This window comes from Lolium rigidum, chromosome 5, assembly GCF_022539505.1.
Source record: "Lolium rigidum isolate FL_2022 chromosome 5, APGP_CSIRO_Lrig_0.1, whole genome shotgun sequence".
NCBI classification, from domain to species: domain Eukaryota; kingdom Viridiplantae; phylum Streptophyta; class Magnoliopsida; order Poales; family Poaceae; genus Lolium; species Lolium rigidum.
Window position 1 is genome coordinate 98,203,928 of NC_061512.1, and position 16,802 is coordinate 98,220,729.

General features: G+C 53.5%; 1 protein-coding gene across 1 annotated transcript in view; it reads right to left on the reverse strand.

The window, feature by feature from the left end:
* Positions 1-16,802, reverse strand: part of LOC124656201 (cysteine-rich receptor-like protein kinase 25) — a 52,329-nt gene that overhangs the window by 22,281 nt on the left and 13,246 nt on the right. The window contains exons 6-9 of the mRNA XM_047194988.1: positions 11,229-11,282; positions 10,724-10,864; positions 10,567-10,638; positions 10,413-10,478 (exon numbers count right to left, since the gene is read on the reverse strand). Of these exons, the coding sequence (XP_047050944.1) occupies positions 10,413-10,478; positions 10,567-10,638; positions 10,724-10,864; positions 11,229-11,282 (333 nt within the window). The remainder of the gene's footprint in view (positions 1-10,412; positions 10,479-10,566; positions 10,639-10,723; positions 10,865-11,228; positions 11,283-16,802) is intronic.

Below are 16,802 nucleotides of genomic sequence, written 5' to 3' on the forward strand. Positions count from 1 at the left end.
GAGAGTTTTGGACTGAACTCTTGACAGCCCCCACCCCTAAGTGATATCTGTCTAGCACAGCACGTTGAAATGGTTCCTTCAACATTTGTGCTATCCACGTTATAGCAACACGGTGGAGTTGTTCCTCCACAACATTGTGCTGCTTCAGCAACTTAGTAATGAGAAAAGTATGGCAAACCATTCACTTGGTCACCCCTTACTCTCTTCCTCGTTTCATACCCGGAACGGGAGATCTACTTTGGGGCCAACAATTGGTATTAGAACCTATGTTTGTGAGAGATCGGTGGATGGGGTGACCGGCGGCAAGGCTAGAATGACACCGGGAGCTCGCTGGTAATCCAGCAGGTGATCAGGAAAACCGGTGGTTCGTGACCGATGTTGAATCGCACGAACTACACAGATTTGGCCCTCCTCATGCAGGTCATGCTGGAGACGTGTCAGCTTAGGGTCGCCGTCAACGACGGCATGCAGGAGCGCGAGGTGGACTGCACGGCCATGGAGTGCCTGCTGTGGTCTTTCCAGTCGGATATGGTCTCCACCCTTGCCGTGAAGGAAAGGGCGAACAATGCTTGGGAGGCGATGAAGACGATGAAGCTAGGGTAACTCGGGTGCAAAACGCGAATGCGGCGGGGCTGAAGAAGCAGCTCGAGGCCATCAATTCGGCGACAACAAGGAAATCGACTACTTCGTCATGTGCCTTTCGTCACTCGTGTCACACCTAGGTGTGCTCGGCGTGAAGATCAGCGAGTTGAACGCCATTCATAAGTTCCTCTTAGTTGTTCCTAAGAAATTCTCACAGATGGCAGAGTCCATCGAGACTCTGGTCGACCTCGACACTCTCTCGAGCTCATCGGCCGGCTCAAGGCAGCCGAGGAGCCACATGAGCAGGAGCCGGAGGCCAAGCATGCCGCCAAGTTACTCCTCTTTGAAGAGGAGTGCTCGCACGGCTGAGCCTGCGAGATGGAGGCGCATCGTCCAGCCAAGCCGGACGCGCAGGCGCATCGTCTAGCCAAGCCGTCACGGCAAAGGATCCCCGGGTGTGTGAGGCATCGGGAACTGTGAAACGTCGAAAAACATGTGTCGGTACTCGTCTCGATCGGTGGTTGAGTTAGTGACTTGACCGACGGCGGAATCAAAGGGCGAGCCGGGCCCTCCGAAGGAGCCCTCCTAGATCTGGGATTTGCAGACTCAAGAGGAGTCGGAGCCACCTCAGCTCACATATTCGGAGGCGACACGAGAGCAGAGGCCCTTGCAACTGGCAACATAGACTCGTGAGGCCTTTGAACCTAGCCAACGGGTAATGAAGCCGGCTGCCTCGGATTCAATCCTCTTCCTGGTGGAGAAGGCGTAGGTCAACCTAGCGCAAGAGGGGAACACCAAGTGGGCCGTCTGGTACCTCGACTCGGGTTTCACCAATCACATGACTGGTGACCTCGCCGCGTTTGCAGATCGCGACACAAGCATCGCACCATCAAGTTCGGATCCAACGTCGACATCTGTGGGCACGGGGCGGTGTTGTTCATATGCAAGTCAAGCGAGCGCCGGTCCATCACCGGGGTGTACTACATACACACATCATCAGTCTAGCCAGTTCGACGCGAAGGGCTACCACGTGTTGATCGAGGATGGATTCCTCCGCGTGCGAAACAGGCAGCTGGTGTGTTTGGACATACACACTGGTGCCGACTCGGCATGGACTTGGCAAGCCCGATTCGAGCGATTCAACTTCGCTAGCTTGTGCCGAGTGGCAAAAGGTGAAATGGTGTGTGATCTTCCCCTTGTGGAGCACGTGAACCAGCTCTGCGATGCCTGCCTAGCAGTGATGCATGCCTAGCAGGGAAGCAGCAGCGACCCTCGTTCGCGCAGCAGGCTCGTTACCAGGCAAAGGAGCGACTTGAGCTGGTCCACCGCGGCAATCCCAAGCAGGAAGAGGTACCTCCTTCTCCTAGTCGACTGCGGTACATCTGGCTCGCCCTTCCCGCAGCGAAGGACGAGGCCATAACCGCCATCATCCGATTCCAGAAGGGGGTGGAGGCAGAGTCTACTGCAAGCTGCGGACTCTACAACCGGATTGCGGAGGCGATTTCACCTCCGTCTCCTTCATGGTGTAATGCACGGGACTCGGCGTGGAGCATCACCTAATGGCTCTGTACTCATTGTAGCAGAACGGCGGCGTCGAGCAGCGCAACCAGACGATTGTGGGCATGGCCCGCAGTCTCATGAAGGCCAAGAGAGTCTGTGTGAGTTCTGGGTCAGGCGGTGTTGCCGGCTATGTTCATCTTGAACCGGTCGCCGACTAAGAGCGTGGATGGCATGACGTCGTTCGAAGCCTAGCATAGCCGCAAGCTGGATGTGCACTTCATGCGCACATTCGGATGTGTGATACACGTCAGAGAGACCCAACCAGGGCTGAAGAAGCTCGATGATCGGAGCCAGTCGATGATCTTCGTGGGCTACGAGCCTGGCACGAAGGGTTATCGGGCCTTTGACCCGACAACAGGCTGAGTTAACATCACCCGCTACGCCGTGTTCGATGAAAGCGCGCGCTGGCACTAGAGTTCCGTGGACTCGCCTGTGAACACCTTTGGAGCGGACTCGTTCACGGTCGACGCCATGGTGCTTGAGAAGCTGCCGACTCTAGGAGATGGGAGTGCGGGTCCTGGATTCGACTCGCCTCCATCATTAGCTCCACCATCGCGGAGTGAATCTCCCCCAGCCGGCTCGACATCGAAACCAAGGCACCCGATAGCGGAGTCCGCAACTCCCGCTGCCATTGGCGTAGAGTTCGCCACACCACCATCAACGTACGGGAGTACGCTTGGCGCAAAAGAAGACTCTGCGCTCAAGCACCGGTTTCGCACCTAGCAGAACGTGCTTGACATTGGCCCGGCAATGGAGCCGGATGAAGAGCTACAATTCCTCGCCACTGAAGAGCTTGGCTCGTCCAGTGAGGCTAAGTCGGACGCCAGCTAGAGGCTTGCGATGGAGGAAGAGGGATGAAGACCATCGAGGAGAACTCGACTTGGCACTTCACCACCTTACCACCAGGTCGCCACGCAATCGGCCTGAAGTGGGTGTACAAGGTGAAGAAGGACGTACATGGTGCGGTCCTTAAGCACAAGGCATGCCTCGTGGCGAAGGGGTACAAACAGCAGAACGAGGCCGGCGCTTCCAAGGGTGGAACGCCGGTCGGAGGGGAGTGCTTCAAGTGCGGTCGCGAGGGGCATTTCCAATTGGAGTGCACCTTCGAGCCTCTCTGTGTGATCTGTAGCGCCGAGGGACACACTTCGGCGAACTGTCCGTCGAGAGGGAAGACTCTGCGGCTGCAGTCCATGGGTCACGCGATCACTGGGGGCGGGTTCTACAACATTGATGTGGAGCCGCTGAGGGGTAGCCAGGCACTGGGGGAGGTGGTTGCGGCGATCATTAGCTTCAAGGGGAAGCCGCTGTCGGAGGAGATGCTATCCGATGAGCTCAAGCACCTCGTTGATGAGCTTTGGGGTTGGCAAGTGCGCAAGCTTTCGGAGGTGGAATTCTCTGTGGTCTTCCCCTCCCGTGAGACACTTAGGCTGAGCACGGGTAGTGGCAAGCTTTACCTCCCGTTGAGCAAGACGGATACGGCGCGGGTCAGGAGGTGGTCAAGGACCTGCTGCGGGAGACGCGGGAGGCGACTCCGGTGGCGCGAGGCCCACGGTCGGAGGCTATCCCCTACGCGCGGACGACGACGAGCAAGCCGGCCGCGGCAGTGCGCAAGAGTGCAAGGCACGGGAAGGGGGGCGGTGGCCTCGACGATGATGGAAAAGGCGCAGCAGCTCGCGGCGGACAAGAACCTGGAGTCGGTCATCACCAACAAGGACGTCGACAAAGGTACGGATTTCGCCATCTTGGACATCCTTCCCGACTCTCATCTCTCTTCCGTTGTCAAGGACAGCTATATCGTTTTTTCGCCGACTTTGGGGAGCCCAGGTGAGGCTTTGACCATTGTGCGGGCCAAAGAGCGTGTCCAGGCAGCGCTTGCGGCCACGACACGAAGGTTGCGGTTGGAGACGGAGGCCCGCAAGATGGCGGAATCTAGCCTCGCGGCCAATGAGCAAGAGCAGCAGGGAGCGCTCGAAGGTCAGGACCCAGACCCCTGGGATGGGGATACCTCTCGGGGAGAGAGGAGCAGGGACTGATGCCTCTGAGGGGGAGGAGGGTGACCGGGTGTGGGGGATGCACTCGACGGTGATGGTGGAGCAGGACTTGAGTGGGGCGAAGGGTTGCACCACTCTGGCTCCCAAGCGGAGGAGGAAGAAGTCCTCGCTCACGGTCAGGAAGGGCTCGAGCAAGCGCTGGGGAACTACATGAGGTTCCTTATCCAAAACATCCGAGGCTGGGGGCGCCGGGGCGGCGGACCCAGTTGAAGGACATCTTCAAGACGGAACAGGTTGACATTATTGGATTGCAGGAAACCATCAAACAGGACTTTTCGGCACAAGAACTGCGTTGGCTCGAACACGGTGGCCAATTCAATTGGAATTGGGTACCGGCTACGGGGCACTCGGGCGGGCTACTGCTAGGATTCAGTGATGAATTCTTTGAGGTTGGGTTCTGGAGGAAGGGCTCCTTCTTTATCAGCGCTGACATTCTACAGCGAAACAACAACCTTAAGTGGCGCTTCATGATGATGTACGGCCCGGCAGATCACTCGCGGGCGTCTGAGTTTCTGGGTGAACTCGAGACGGAGGTTGCCAACTGCCTGTTACCAATTGTGGTAGCAGGGGATTGCAACCTCGTCCGCAGGGCGGAGGATAAGAGCAATGGGGCGGTCAATTGGCCACAGGTGCGCCGTTTTAACGAGGTCCTGGCTCGCCTGTCCTTGAGGGAAATTTGTCGGGCGGGGGCTCGCTTTACGTGGACTAACAACCAGGCCTCTCCGATCCGGTCGGTGCTGGACAGGGTGTTCGTCTCGCCTTCCTGGGAGGTACTCTTCCCCGTCGCCTCACTGGCGGCAGTCACGAGGATTGGGTCTGACCATTGCCCTTTGATCTTGGACAACGGGGAGAGAGGTCTGGTGCGTTCCCCACGTTTCTTTTTTCAGACGTGGTGATTCGGGGTACCGGGCTTTGGGGAGCTGGTACGGGGCAAGATTGACACTGCCATTTTGGCTGCAGGGAATCAGAGGTCAAGTATTGACCTGTGGCAACATATTGCTCGAGGGCTCAGGCAATTCCTCAAGGGATGGGGGGCCAATCTATGGAGTGCGCCGGGTGTTCCGAGAAAACTTGGTTAAGCGGATCCAGGAGTTAGATGCGAAGGCGGATGCCGACGGGCTGGATGAGGAGGGATGGGCTCTCCGATACAGCTTGGAGGATCAAATCATTGCATCGGACAGCCTTGAGGAGGAGTATTGGAAACAGAGAAGTCGCGTGCAGTGGACGCTTAATGGAGACGCGTGTACGGCCTATTTTCATGCTTTCGCGATCGGTAGGCGCCGGAAATGCATGATCCCCCGCCTTATTACGGGAGACGGGGAAATCTCCGTACAACAGGACTTGGTGGACCACATTTACGGCTTCTACCAGGGGCTCATGGGGTCGGTGGGGGAGGAGAAAGTCTTCTCCTTAGGCCCGGACCTTTGGCCGGTGGAGGAACAGGTTTCTCAAGGGGAGAATGATGATCTGCTACTTACTTTCACGCCTGAGGAGCTGGATGAGGTGCTTGCCGAGATGAAACCGGACTCGGCACCTGGACCGAACGGGCTACCGGTGGTGTTCTTTAAGAGGTTCTGGGAGAGCCTTAAAGGACCCATCCTCAACATCTTGAACGATTTTGCTCTAGGGAGAGTAGACATTGCGCGCCTTAACTATGGTATCATCTCCTTAATTCCGAAGATTAGAGGGGCGGACGAGATTAGACATTACAGGCCTATTGCGCCCATCAACGTGATTTTTAAATTCATAGCTAAAGCATATGCGACTAGATTGACCCCGATTGCTCATAGGACGATTGACAGGAGTCAGACGGCCTTCATTAGAGGTCGTTACTTGCACGAGGGGGTGCTGGCACTTCACGAGATTGCTCATGAGCTACGTGTTAAGAAGCTCAAGGGCCTGCTGCTTAAGCTGGACTACCTCTGACCGCTGAGCTACTACCTCGGCATCGAGGTACAACAAGGGCCAAGCAGGATCGACATCTCGTAGTCGGCCTATGCCCGGAGGCTCTTTGGAGAAGGCGGGGATGGCACCCTGCCATGTGACCATGAAGCCTCTCTTAAAGCTATCCAAGCGCAGCATGGCGCCCGCGACTGATGCGACCAAGTATAGGAGCATCGTCGGGAGTCTTCGGTACTTGGTGCACACTTTGCCGGATATGACCTTCGCAGTCCGATTTGTGCCGCGCTTCATGGACGCTCCAATGGAGGAGCACCTCGCTGCCGTGAAGCGCATCCTATGCTACATTGCTGGGCCCGTGCAACTCGGCTGTAAGTATGGCAGAAGCTCAGGTTCACCACGCCTAAGGTAACGGCGGAAATGAATGATTTTCTGCTACAGGAATTCCAGGAGGAGGAAGTGATGCGGGCTCTGGACTGTATTGGTGATCTAAAAGCCCCGGGGCCGGATGGTATGCCATCTATTTTCTACAAGAAGCACTGGGAGATAGTGGGACCTCAGGTGGTTAAGGAGGTGCTTGCTGTGTTGAATGGAGGACCTATTCCGGAGGACTGGAATGACACTTGGGTGGCTCTTATTCCCAAAGTGAAAAATCCGGAGGCCATGAAGGATCTCAGGCCAATTAGCTTATGTAATGTGGTGTATAAATTGATCTCAAAAGTGTTGGCCAATCGTCTCAAGGAAATTTTAGATGATTTGATTGCTCCAAATCAGAGTGCATGAAGACACATCTCGGACAACATCCTACTCGCGTATGAGGTTACCCACCATATGCATAATAAAAGGGCGGGTTCGGTGGGGGTGGCTGCTCTGAAGCTGGATATGAGCAAGGCGTACGATAGGGTCGAGTGGAGTTTCCTGGAAAAAATGATGAGGAAGCTGGGGTTTGATGATAGATGGACGGCGCTGATCATGAAATGTTGTTCCATAGTGAAATACAGATTCAAAATAAATGGCAGTCTGATGGAGGAGGTGATTCCGGAGAGGGGCCTGCGGCAAGGTGACCCAATATCGCCCTACCTATTTCTGATTTGTGGTGAAGCCTTCTCCTGTCTCCTCAATGCTGCAGATGAAGATGGTCGTTTGGTTGGAGTACAAGTGGCGGAGGCGGCACCAAGTTTCAATCATCTGTTATTTGCGGATGACTCCCTTATCTTGTTGAAGGTCATGGAGGAAAGTGCTCAGCACCTGTGTGATATCCTGGCTTTGTATGAGAACTGTTCGGGCCAAACTGTGAATATAGACAAATCATCTATCTACTTCAGTAAGAACACAAAGGAAAGAGATAAACGAAAGATGATGATCGCACTGGGTATTGCTAAGGAGGCTCCAAACGAGAAATACTTGGGTCTGCCGGTTCATGTGGGCAAATCAAAAACAAAGGTCTTCAATTACCTCAAGGACAGACTTTGGAGTAAGATTATGGGTTGGATGGAGAAGTGGTTGTCGAAAATGGGGAAAGAGATTTTAATCAAGGCCTGTGGTCAGGCCATCCCTTTGTTTGCTATGTCCTGTTTTGATATAACCAAGGAGATCTGTGACCAAATGAGCTCAATGGTGTGCAGATTTTGGTGGGCTCAACAAGATGACACAAATAAGGTCCATTGGCTGAGTTGGGAGAAATTGGTTCGTTCCAAGAAGATTGGGGGTTTGGGATATAAGGATTTGCACTCTTTTAATATTGCCATGTTGGCAAAGCAGGCGTGGAGACTCCTCACGGATCCCTCCTCCCTATGTGCAAGGGTCTTGAAAGCAAAGTATTTCCCAGAGTCTGATGTTCTAGGGGCCACTCCTAAGGCTGGCATGTCGTATACGTGGCGGAGTATTCTTAAAGGGGTGGAGTTGTTGAAAGAGGGGCTGATTAAGCGTGTGGGTAATGGTGCTTCCACCAATATTTGGAACGACCCATGGGTTGTTCGGGAAGGCAGCCCCTATGTGATCTCTCCAAAGCATAACAATCTGGTTGATCAAGTGGCTGACCTCATTAACTCGGTTTCTGGTGATTGGGACGAAGAGCTGGTCTGTGACTATCCCCATAGATGCAACATTGCCAGGAAAGGTATTGACATTGACCCTCTCTGCTTGGTCTGTGGTAGGCTAAATGAGGATGGGGCTCATTTGTTTCTTAAATGCAAAGGGGTGAAGCAGATTTGGAGGAACATGGGGCTGGAGGAGACTCGACAGGCCTTGCTCCTTGGTGAGGGTCCGAAGGGGATGCTGACTCAAGTCTTCAAACTTGAGCAGAGTAAGAAGATTACTTGTATTGCTGTGTTGTGGGAGTGGTGGAAACATCGGAACAAAATCAATGCTGAAAATGCTAAGCTAAACTGTGAAGGGGTTACTCTCCAGGTGAAGCGATGTGTCCAGGAGTATGGCAAGTTCTGTGTACCTCGCCCACAAGCCCAGGTACAAATCAAGAAAAGGTGGAAGCCTCCTGAGGGTGACCGGCTCAAAGCCAACATTGATGGAGTTCCTTTGCTTTGTCAAATATGGGTGGCTGGGGCTTTGTGCTGCGTGATTGCAAGGGGCAGGTTTTGGACTCGGCTGCGGGGAAGATTGATAAGGCAAATGATGCTCTTTATACTGAAGCAATCGCCTGCTTCAAGACCATTCAGCTGCTGTCTGATTGGGGTATTGATAATGTTGAAGTGGAATCTGATGCATCCATGCTCATCAAGGCTGTTACCTGCACTGATCCGGACCTCTCGGTGAATGGTATCCTGTTCAAGGAGATTAGAGCCTTTTCTTTGGCTAAGTTTACTAGTATTTCTTTCTCCTTTAGCCCAAGGGCTTGTAATGTGGTTGCAAACGCTTTGGCGATGCACGGGGCTAAGCTGGAGTATAATCCCCAAGCCGTATGGCCGGGATATGCTCCAGGTTTTGCCCATGTTCTTGTAGCCAGCGATCAGGCTATACTCTCTGGTTAATAGAAGTTTATTTCCAGTGTAAAAAAAAAAGGTTCACCACGCCTAGTAGGCTTCACCAGATCATTGTGCTCGGCCTTAACAAGAAGACCCTCAAACAAGTGAAAAAGATTGTCAAAGGCTTATTATGTCTAGCAGGGCGAGCGCAAATGGCAGTCCATGTCAACTAGGCAACGGTGTGTCGGCCACTGAGATGTGGAGGGCTGGGGCCCCGACTTGTCTCGCACGACACTCAGCTTCCGGACACGCTGGTTATGGAGAATGCGCGCCGACCGACTGCGACCTTGGCGTGGCCTTGGTATGCAGTTCTCACAGGCCAAACAGCAGGCGTTCGACGCCTCCACTAGATGGTGGCTGGCAACGGTGAGACAACCCTATTCTGGATGGACAGATGGCTTGATGGGAAGGCCAACAGGGAGATAGCGCCGGAGCTTTTCGCGCAAATCCTGAAATGCGGTCGAAAGTGCCGTACGATAGGCAGGCGTTGCTTGAGCGCCAATGGATTGCCAATATTCAGGGCGCGCTTAGTTCACTGACCCTTCGGCAATACGTCCAGTTATGGACCATAGTGCAGGATGTGCAGCTCACCGCAACGCACGACTCACTCCTCGGCAGACAAGCATTGTTCCTCCAGTTCTTGTTGTGAGTTCCTCTTCCAATGAGCCATCGTATAGAGGCCGTGAAGCTCAACTAGTGCCCATGCCCCCTCCCTCCCCTCGCGAGTCAAGTTCTTCATCTGGCTTGCCTGCGTTGACTACTCTAGGATGGGTGAAAGGCTAGCCACACCCCCCCTGCCCCCTATGTGACCAGTCGGAGGAGACCATGCAACATCTTCTCACCGGTTGCCCTTTCTCTAGGTCAATCCAGTACGAGGTGATCCACGGCAGTGCCACCGGTTGCGGAGGATGACATCATGGAATGGTGGCTGGCGGCTGCCAAATCTACCCCAGTGCGCTACGTAGGAGCACTTCGTCGCTCATTATGCTGACGGCGTCGTGGATCTGGAAGCATCGCAATGCGGTGGTCTTCGACAACGCATCACCTAGCACGAATAGTCTCCACGACACGATTCAATCCAAAGCTCAATCTTGAGCCACCACTGGTGCGATTGGCTTGCAAGCTTTGATCCCCGTTGGTTCGTAGGTCTAGAGATCCTTTAGGTCGAGTTGTATGGTGGGGTTTTGGCTGGTCCTGAGCTTCTACATACTTGTAAAAACTCTTTTCTGTCAATGCTTTGAAACGCAAAGGTTTGCGTTTTCGCAAAAAGAAGAATTAGAAAAACATTAAAGAGGTAGCATAAATACATTAAGGAATTCAAGGGTTCAAAAATCACTACCATCACGATTTCCTGCCCGTGACTCCCTGCATAGTGCACATTGTCGAGCTTTACAAAATTCTTTAGCTGAACAGAAACGGAAAAAAATGAATCAGCTTTAAGTTTCAGAATGAGAAAAACAAATCTGAAAGTCTAAACTAGACACTTGTTCTACCTTCTCAATGCGCCTTCCGCTGACGATGGAAGTCGGGAAGAGCTCTGCGGCCTTTTGAACGGCTTCTCGTATCTGATGGTTAAATTTGAAATAAACAAGTTTACGACACGTGAACTAACATGTTGGTACTGGTCTACTGGAAGATCATTGAATTTACGTCAGAGGGAATTGTTGCTTCGGCAGGAATATCATTTATAGGTGAAATAGTGCCATCGTAATCCAGAAAGATTAAAATCTTCTTTCCCCGTGCATTTTTTGTGATTTCACTGAAACACACAATTGCTGAAGGGCATTGAACCTGAAGTAAATGAAACATCAGAAAAACGCTTCCAAAAGTCAATTATCTCATGATACAAACTGAAGGTTGAATATCTCCTATCTGAAATAACCTTTTCAAAATGGGGTGATAATTTAGTGGAAAAATTGGCAGTTGTTAACTTCCAAAATAAAAGTTAGTCCGTTGATACAGGAGTGAATACATGATCCAGCTAGAAGGAATACATGACTAGATGCCCGGAAATATCCAAACATCCATAATAGACTTAATTCTAAAAGGCAACTTGGACTACATCCAATTGTGGGCATGGAATCATGAATAGCTTGGGAAGAACAATAATAAAGTTGCATCATTAAAACTTCTAATATGTTACTAAAGAACTTACTATATCCTTGGCAGAAAGAATGTTCTCCTCAGGTGCTCCGGGTGCTCCGTCCTGCTTAAAGTTAAAACAAGCCATAATTTCAATACAAGATATAGTCCGCTTTCCTCATAGCTTTGTAAAACTGGATAGAATCATAAATAGCAGGTAGAGTTTCGGTTAATAGATAGTAGACGAATAAAGATAGCATAGAAGAGTTGAACAAATTTCGATGATCAATGCATCTGTAACGTTAAAATGAGTAGTGTTTCCACTTAAGGTCTGTTACAACACTATGGTAAATCAACTGAAGAAAAAAGTGTATGCTATGTCTTACTATCTGTTCTTTCCAAACAGGGAATTAGTCACTGCATGGTCGCTACTACCGCCGCCGCAACCAGCGCTCCTCCCCACCGTCGCCGCCGCCCGCTCCTCCGGCCAGGCCAGTCCCGGCGGACCTCTGGGGGCTCTGTTTCAACTGCTGCCGCTCAGGTCACAAGGCTGTGGATTGGTGCATGCACTGCCATGGGGAAGACCACCGCGCGGCGACATCGCTGTGTGCATGCGCACCCGGTCTCCGCCGGCCATGGAAGATGCCACGCCTACCCAACGCCGCCGGGTGGACTCGACCCCACCTCCACGTCCACAGCAAACACTGCAGATGCCCGGGCCGGTGCCGCCCATGAGCATCCTGGCACGCTGCCCCCACAACAGCGGCCAGGGTAGCCGCGAGTCGCTAGGCCAAGCCGGAGCGCCTACGCCTGCGCCTGCTCGCCCGCCGCTCGACTCTGCCCGAGCCAACCAGGTCATCTCCTACTCCGATACGAGCATCACGCGCCGCCCAGCCTCGAGGAGCTCATGCTGTTGGATAAGTCTCTGTATTATGGTCTTTGTGGAGATGCTGCTGCACATGGTCCTTGTGAATGACTGGAGCTATTAGGATAGGATAGCCCCTTGACTGCTTTTAGGGGCATCAAGGACTGGCAGTTAGACTAGCATCTAGCATATTCATGGCTGGCTAGCAGCAGCTATATATCTGTATCCCCAACCCTCACGTTGGTCGTGGCATTATGCGAGAAATAAACCAGAAAATTGCCCCAACTCCTGGTGTCATCCTCTCACTGGATGAGAGTAAGATTTCAGCGACTAACAAGTGGCATCAAAGCCAAGATATCCTGCAGTATGAGCATTTCCTGCTCATCTCTTTCCCCGGGCGCGGTAGCAGCAGCTCTGGCTGCCCCTGGTTACTTTCCTCCCTCCGGGTTGCCGAGACAAGCTGCTCTCAGCCCCCTAGCAGCGAGCCATGTCCGACGGCCACTCTCAGCACACGGCTACCTCGAGCAAGCGGCGTCAGCAGGAGGCCGAGCGCACCACGGCAGAGGAGCGTGAACGAGTGGCTGCAGCAGCCCCTGCGGCGGCAGCAAGGGCGTCGAGGCTGGCACCGACGGACCTGGCAGCAGCTAGAGCGGAGGTAGAATCAGCAGCGGTAGCGGAGGCAGCACGTGCGACGGCGCGGAGGTCAAGGTATTGCGCGTCAGCGCCAACAACGTTGCTTCTGCTGACGACAACGCCGACGCAGACCACAACGCCGCAGCGCGAGAGCGGGTGGTGCACTAGGCAGCCGAGCACGCCCGCGCACACGACGGTGGCGCAGCCGGAGGAGGCGCGCACAGCGGTGGCGCAGCCGGAGGAGGTGCGCACGACGGCAGCGGCTGGGACGACCAAGACCACGGCCTCTACGGGGTCCGAACTGTGGTCATGGACGTTGGTCCCGGTACTGGGTGGCCTACCCTCACCAAAACCAACGACGTCGAGTGGGCCGCGGTCATGAGGATTTAGCTCCAGGTGCAGCACATGTGGGAGGTGGTACTAACCCTGCCGGTATTAACCTTGCTGCATACATTCTAGGGGCCTGGAAGGGCTCCACCGTGACTCAAGCTGAGATTGATTGGCTCTACCGGTCCCGCCGGATACCGGAACAGGTATTCAGCCGGATTCCCGGCAAAGAGCTAGAGCCTGTGCCTCGGCCAGGAGAAATCGTTGTCTTCGCCGCTCATTTTGAGCGCGACTTAGGCCTCCCGGTGTCAGATTTCTTCCGGCACTTTCTTAATTTTTATGAACTCCAACCCCACCACCTTCCGGGCAACGCCATTTTCTACCTTTCTTCCTTTACCTCATTCATGGAGGGTTTCGCCGGTCTCTCCCCTACCGTCGGTAATTTCGCTTTTTTCTTCAACCTTCGGAAGAACTCTCTTCAGGACAAGAAGCTTCCGCCCCCCAAACCTCTCGTGCGATGTGGGGCGTGCATCCTTGCACCCCGCCAGGGGAGCATCTTCTACAAGTTTGCCGGCCTGGAATCCGTTCGGGCCTGGCAAAAATCCTTCTTTCAACCTGCCGGCATACGTTCCCGGGCCTCCCTCCTGTAATAATTGGTTGTATAACCCCAAGGACCACGAGGAGTCCAAGCGGATCGCCCGGTACATCGAGAGGCTCAACGCCAAGACCAACATCTGCTCCGATGATATCATCCGGTTACCCATCACGCGTCGGATCTTGCCTCTTCAGCGCTGCGCGCACAAGATCACCAAGATGCACGGCTTCAAGGATCCGACAAGGATCACCACCCACCAGCTAAGTAAAACTCATGTGGTCCTTAAGGCCAGGCAGATTTGCCGAACTGAGATGCCGGATAACTGGAAGTGGGGCATGCGGCCCTTCAGCCGCTCAAACCCTCCTGCGCCCCGAGTAAGATCTCAGGATTTCCGGAAAATCTCTTCCGGCATGCTTATAAACCATTGTTTTAACTTGCCTTTTTCTAATGTTGCAGAACTTCACTCGTATAGCTTCCGAGGAACCAGCCTCCTACACTCCCAAGCGTATCTTCGACGACGACGTGGACGCCGACCCTTACGTAAAGGGAAAGCACAAAATGGGTCCGACGCACTCCCGGCGCCCCGGTAACTTCTCTCCCCAGAAACCGGCAAATGCCTCCGATTCTGACGACGACGAAGTTGTTGTCCTTGAGCTACTTTGTACACTTTCTCTCTCATATATTTTTTCTTTGTGACATACGTTTCAGCTTACCAGAACTCCCAGGTCCTTGAGCACGTGACTCCCCTCGCCGCTGAGGTGGGTCCAGAATTCGGAAGGCCTCAAGCTCCCACAGTTCGAAGGACTCGGGAAACTCCGGCCTCGGAAGCCAGCGCCAGCACGGAGCCGCCTGCTAAACGCCGGAAGTTCACCAGCTCCGGACCTCCCAGGCCCAAGAAGAGGAAGGAGATCCCGAAGGGCTCCAGGTAACCTTTCTGTCCGAACTTCCCTGTATGAACTTTGCTTTTTGATGATCATAATGGCTAACTCTTTTTCATTTTACAGGCCTGCTCTTGTACTGACCAGGAGCGCGCCCGATATGCCGTCGGAGGCCTCCCAAGACATCAGCACGCACCAGCACTCTCTGCAAAGTCCGGCACACTCTGGTGCCGGCAAATCTCACTCCTCCCCTCGGGGAGGCAAAACAAGTTCGGGAGCGCGGCCCCTAAACAGGGACATTCCCGCGCAGAGGATTTTGCTTCCCCTCCAGATCTTGAAGGCACCGGCGCCGGCAACATGGGCGCCGGTTCAGAACCAACCGAACGGTTGGAACCTTTGGTTCCGTCCGTTCCTGATAAAACGGAACAAGCACCTGCCTCCCCACCTTCCAAAACTCTCGCTACAACCTCCAAACCTCCATCACCGGCCAAGAGCGCAGCTATGCCGACGCCGGCCCCTGTCAACAAGCCTCCTGCCCCCGAGGTGACTGCCAAGCAACTCTCTGTCGCAGTTGCGGCTGCAGCCGCTCCTGTCTCCGGCTCGCAAGCCCAATCCCTGGTCCTCCATGCCGGGCGCGCTGTCGTGGCTGCCGGCGAAAAGGTCTTAACAGGTCTCCTTCCCGGAACACCCTCGGGTTTACCTTCCGGCTATGATAGCGTCTGAGGTTTTGATGGTATATGGCTGATCTCGCCAAAGCCATTTCTCTTTGCTCTTCGAGCAAATCAACATCATTTTCTCTGGCCTATTTGACCTCTTCTTCGGTATAGAGTTGAACTCGTGGTGAGTCATGGAGAATGTCGGTTGGTATGACCGCTTCTGCTCCATATACCATGAAGAATGGTGTGTACCCGGTTGACCGGTTTGGTGTGGTTCTTATGCTCCACAGCACAGATGGTAGTTCATCAAGCCAATATCCTGGCGTTTTTTCGAGTGGCTCGATAAGCCGCGGTTTTATACCGGACAACACGAGTGCATTCATCCTTTCCACTTGGCCGTTAGCCTGCGGATGTGCCTCTGAGGCTAGATCCAACCGGATTTTGTTATCCTCGCAGAACCACTTGAATTCTCCTTCGGCAAAGTTTGAGCCGTTGTCTGTGATGACACTGTGCGGGTAACCATACCGGAGAATGATGTCCTTTAGAAATTTGACGGCCGTATGCCCATCACACTTCTTGATCGGTTTAGCCTCCACCCATTTGGTAAATTTATCGACCATGACCAGAACATGGGTCATACTTCCTCTTGCCGGCCGGAATAGTCCGACCATGTCCAGACACCAAACCGCAAAGGGCCAAGTTATCGGTATTGTCTTCAAGCCGGAGCCTGGGGTGTGATTTTGTTTGCTGTATCTCTGGCAACCATTGCACTTCCGGACTAAGTCCTCAGCATCTTCCAAAGCCGTGGGCCAGTAAAATCCATGCCGGAACACTTTCGCTAACAAAGCCCTTGACGAAGCGTGGTGCTCACACTCTCCTTGGTGAATTTCCCGAAGGATTTCTTTTCCTTCTTCTGGTTCCACACAGCGCTGAAGTACTCCGGTTACGCTCCTCTTGTACATCTCACCATTGATGATGGTGTACGCTTTGGTCCTCCTTTGGATCCCCCTTGATTCCACTTCATCCACCGGCACACAACCATTGACCAGGAATTCCTTAATAGGTTTTACCTAGGTTGGTGCCTCCCGAACCACGAAGACCGGCATATCGACCTCCATGCCGTCCACCGGTATATTTTGTTTCGGCTTAGACCCCGAAGTCCCCGGGTTAGATGCCGCAGTCCCCGAGCCAGAGGGAGCAGTCCCCGAGTTTTGGTTATCAACGTCCATCGGGACAATGTGGGATTCCGGTACAAAAATTGACTCAGATTTCGGGCTCGGTTTGATTGAAGGCTTCCTTAGGTGGGATAGGGCTATTCCGGTGGGTATTTCTTGCTTGGATGAGCCCAACTTGGACAAAGTGTCCGCTGCATCATTTTCCGCGCGAGGTACATGGTGAAACTCGCACCCTTCAAAGAAATCGGCAATCTGTTGCACGTAGAAACGGTAGGATGCCATGTTCGCATCTTTTGCGTCCCAATCTCCGGAACATTGTTGTACCACAAGATCCGAATCACCATAGCATATAATCTGGCGCACTCCGGCCTCTTTTGCCACCTTAAGCCCATGAACAAGAGCTTCGTACTCAGCGACGTTGTTTGATGCCCTGAAGTGTATCTGCAGGACGTACCGCAGGTTATCTCCCTTTGACGAGGTGAGTACCACACCGGCACCCAGTCCTTCCTTGAGCTTGG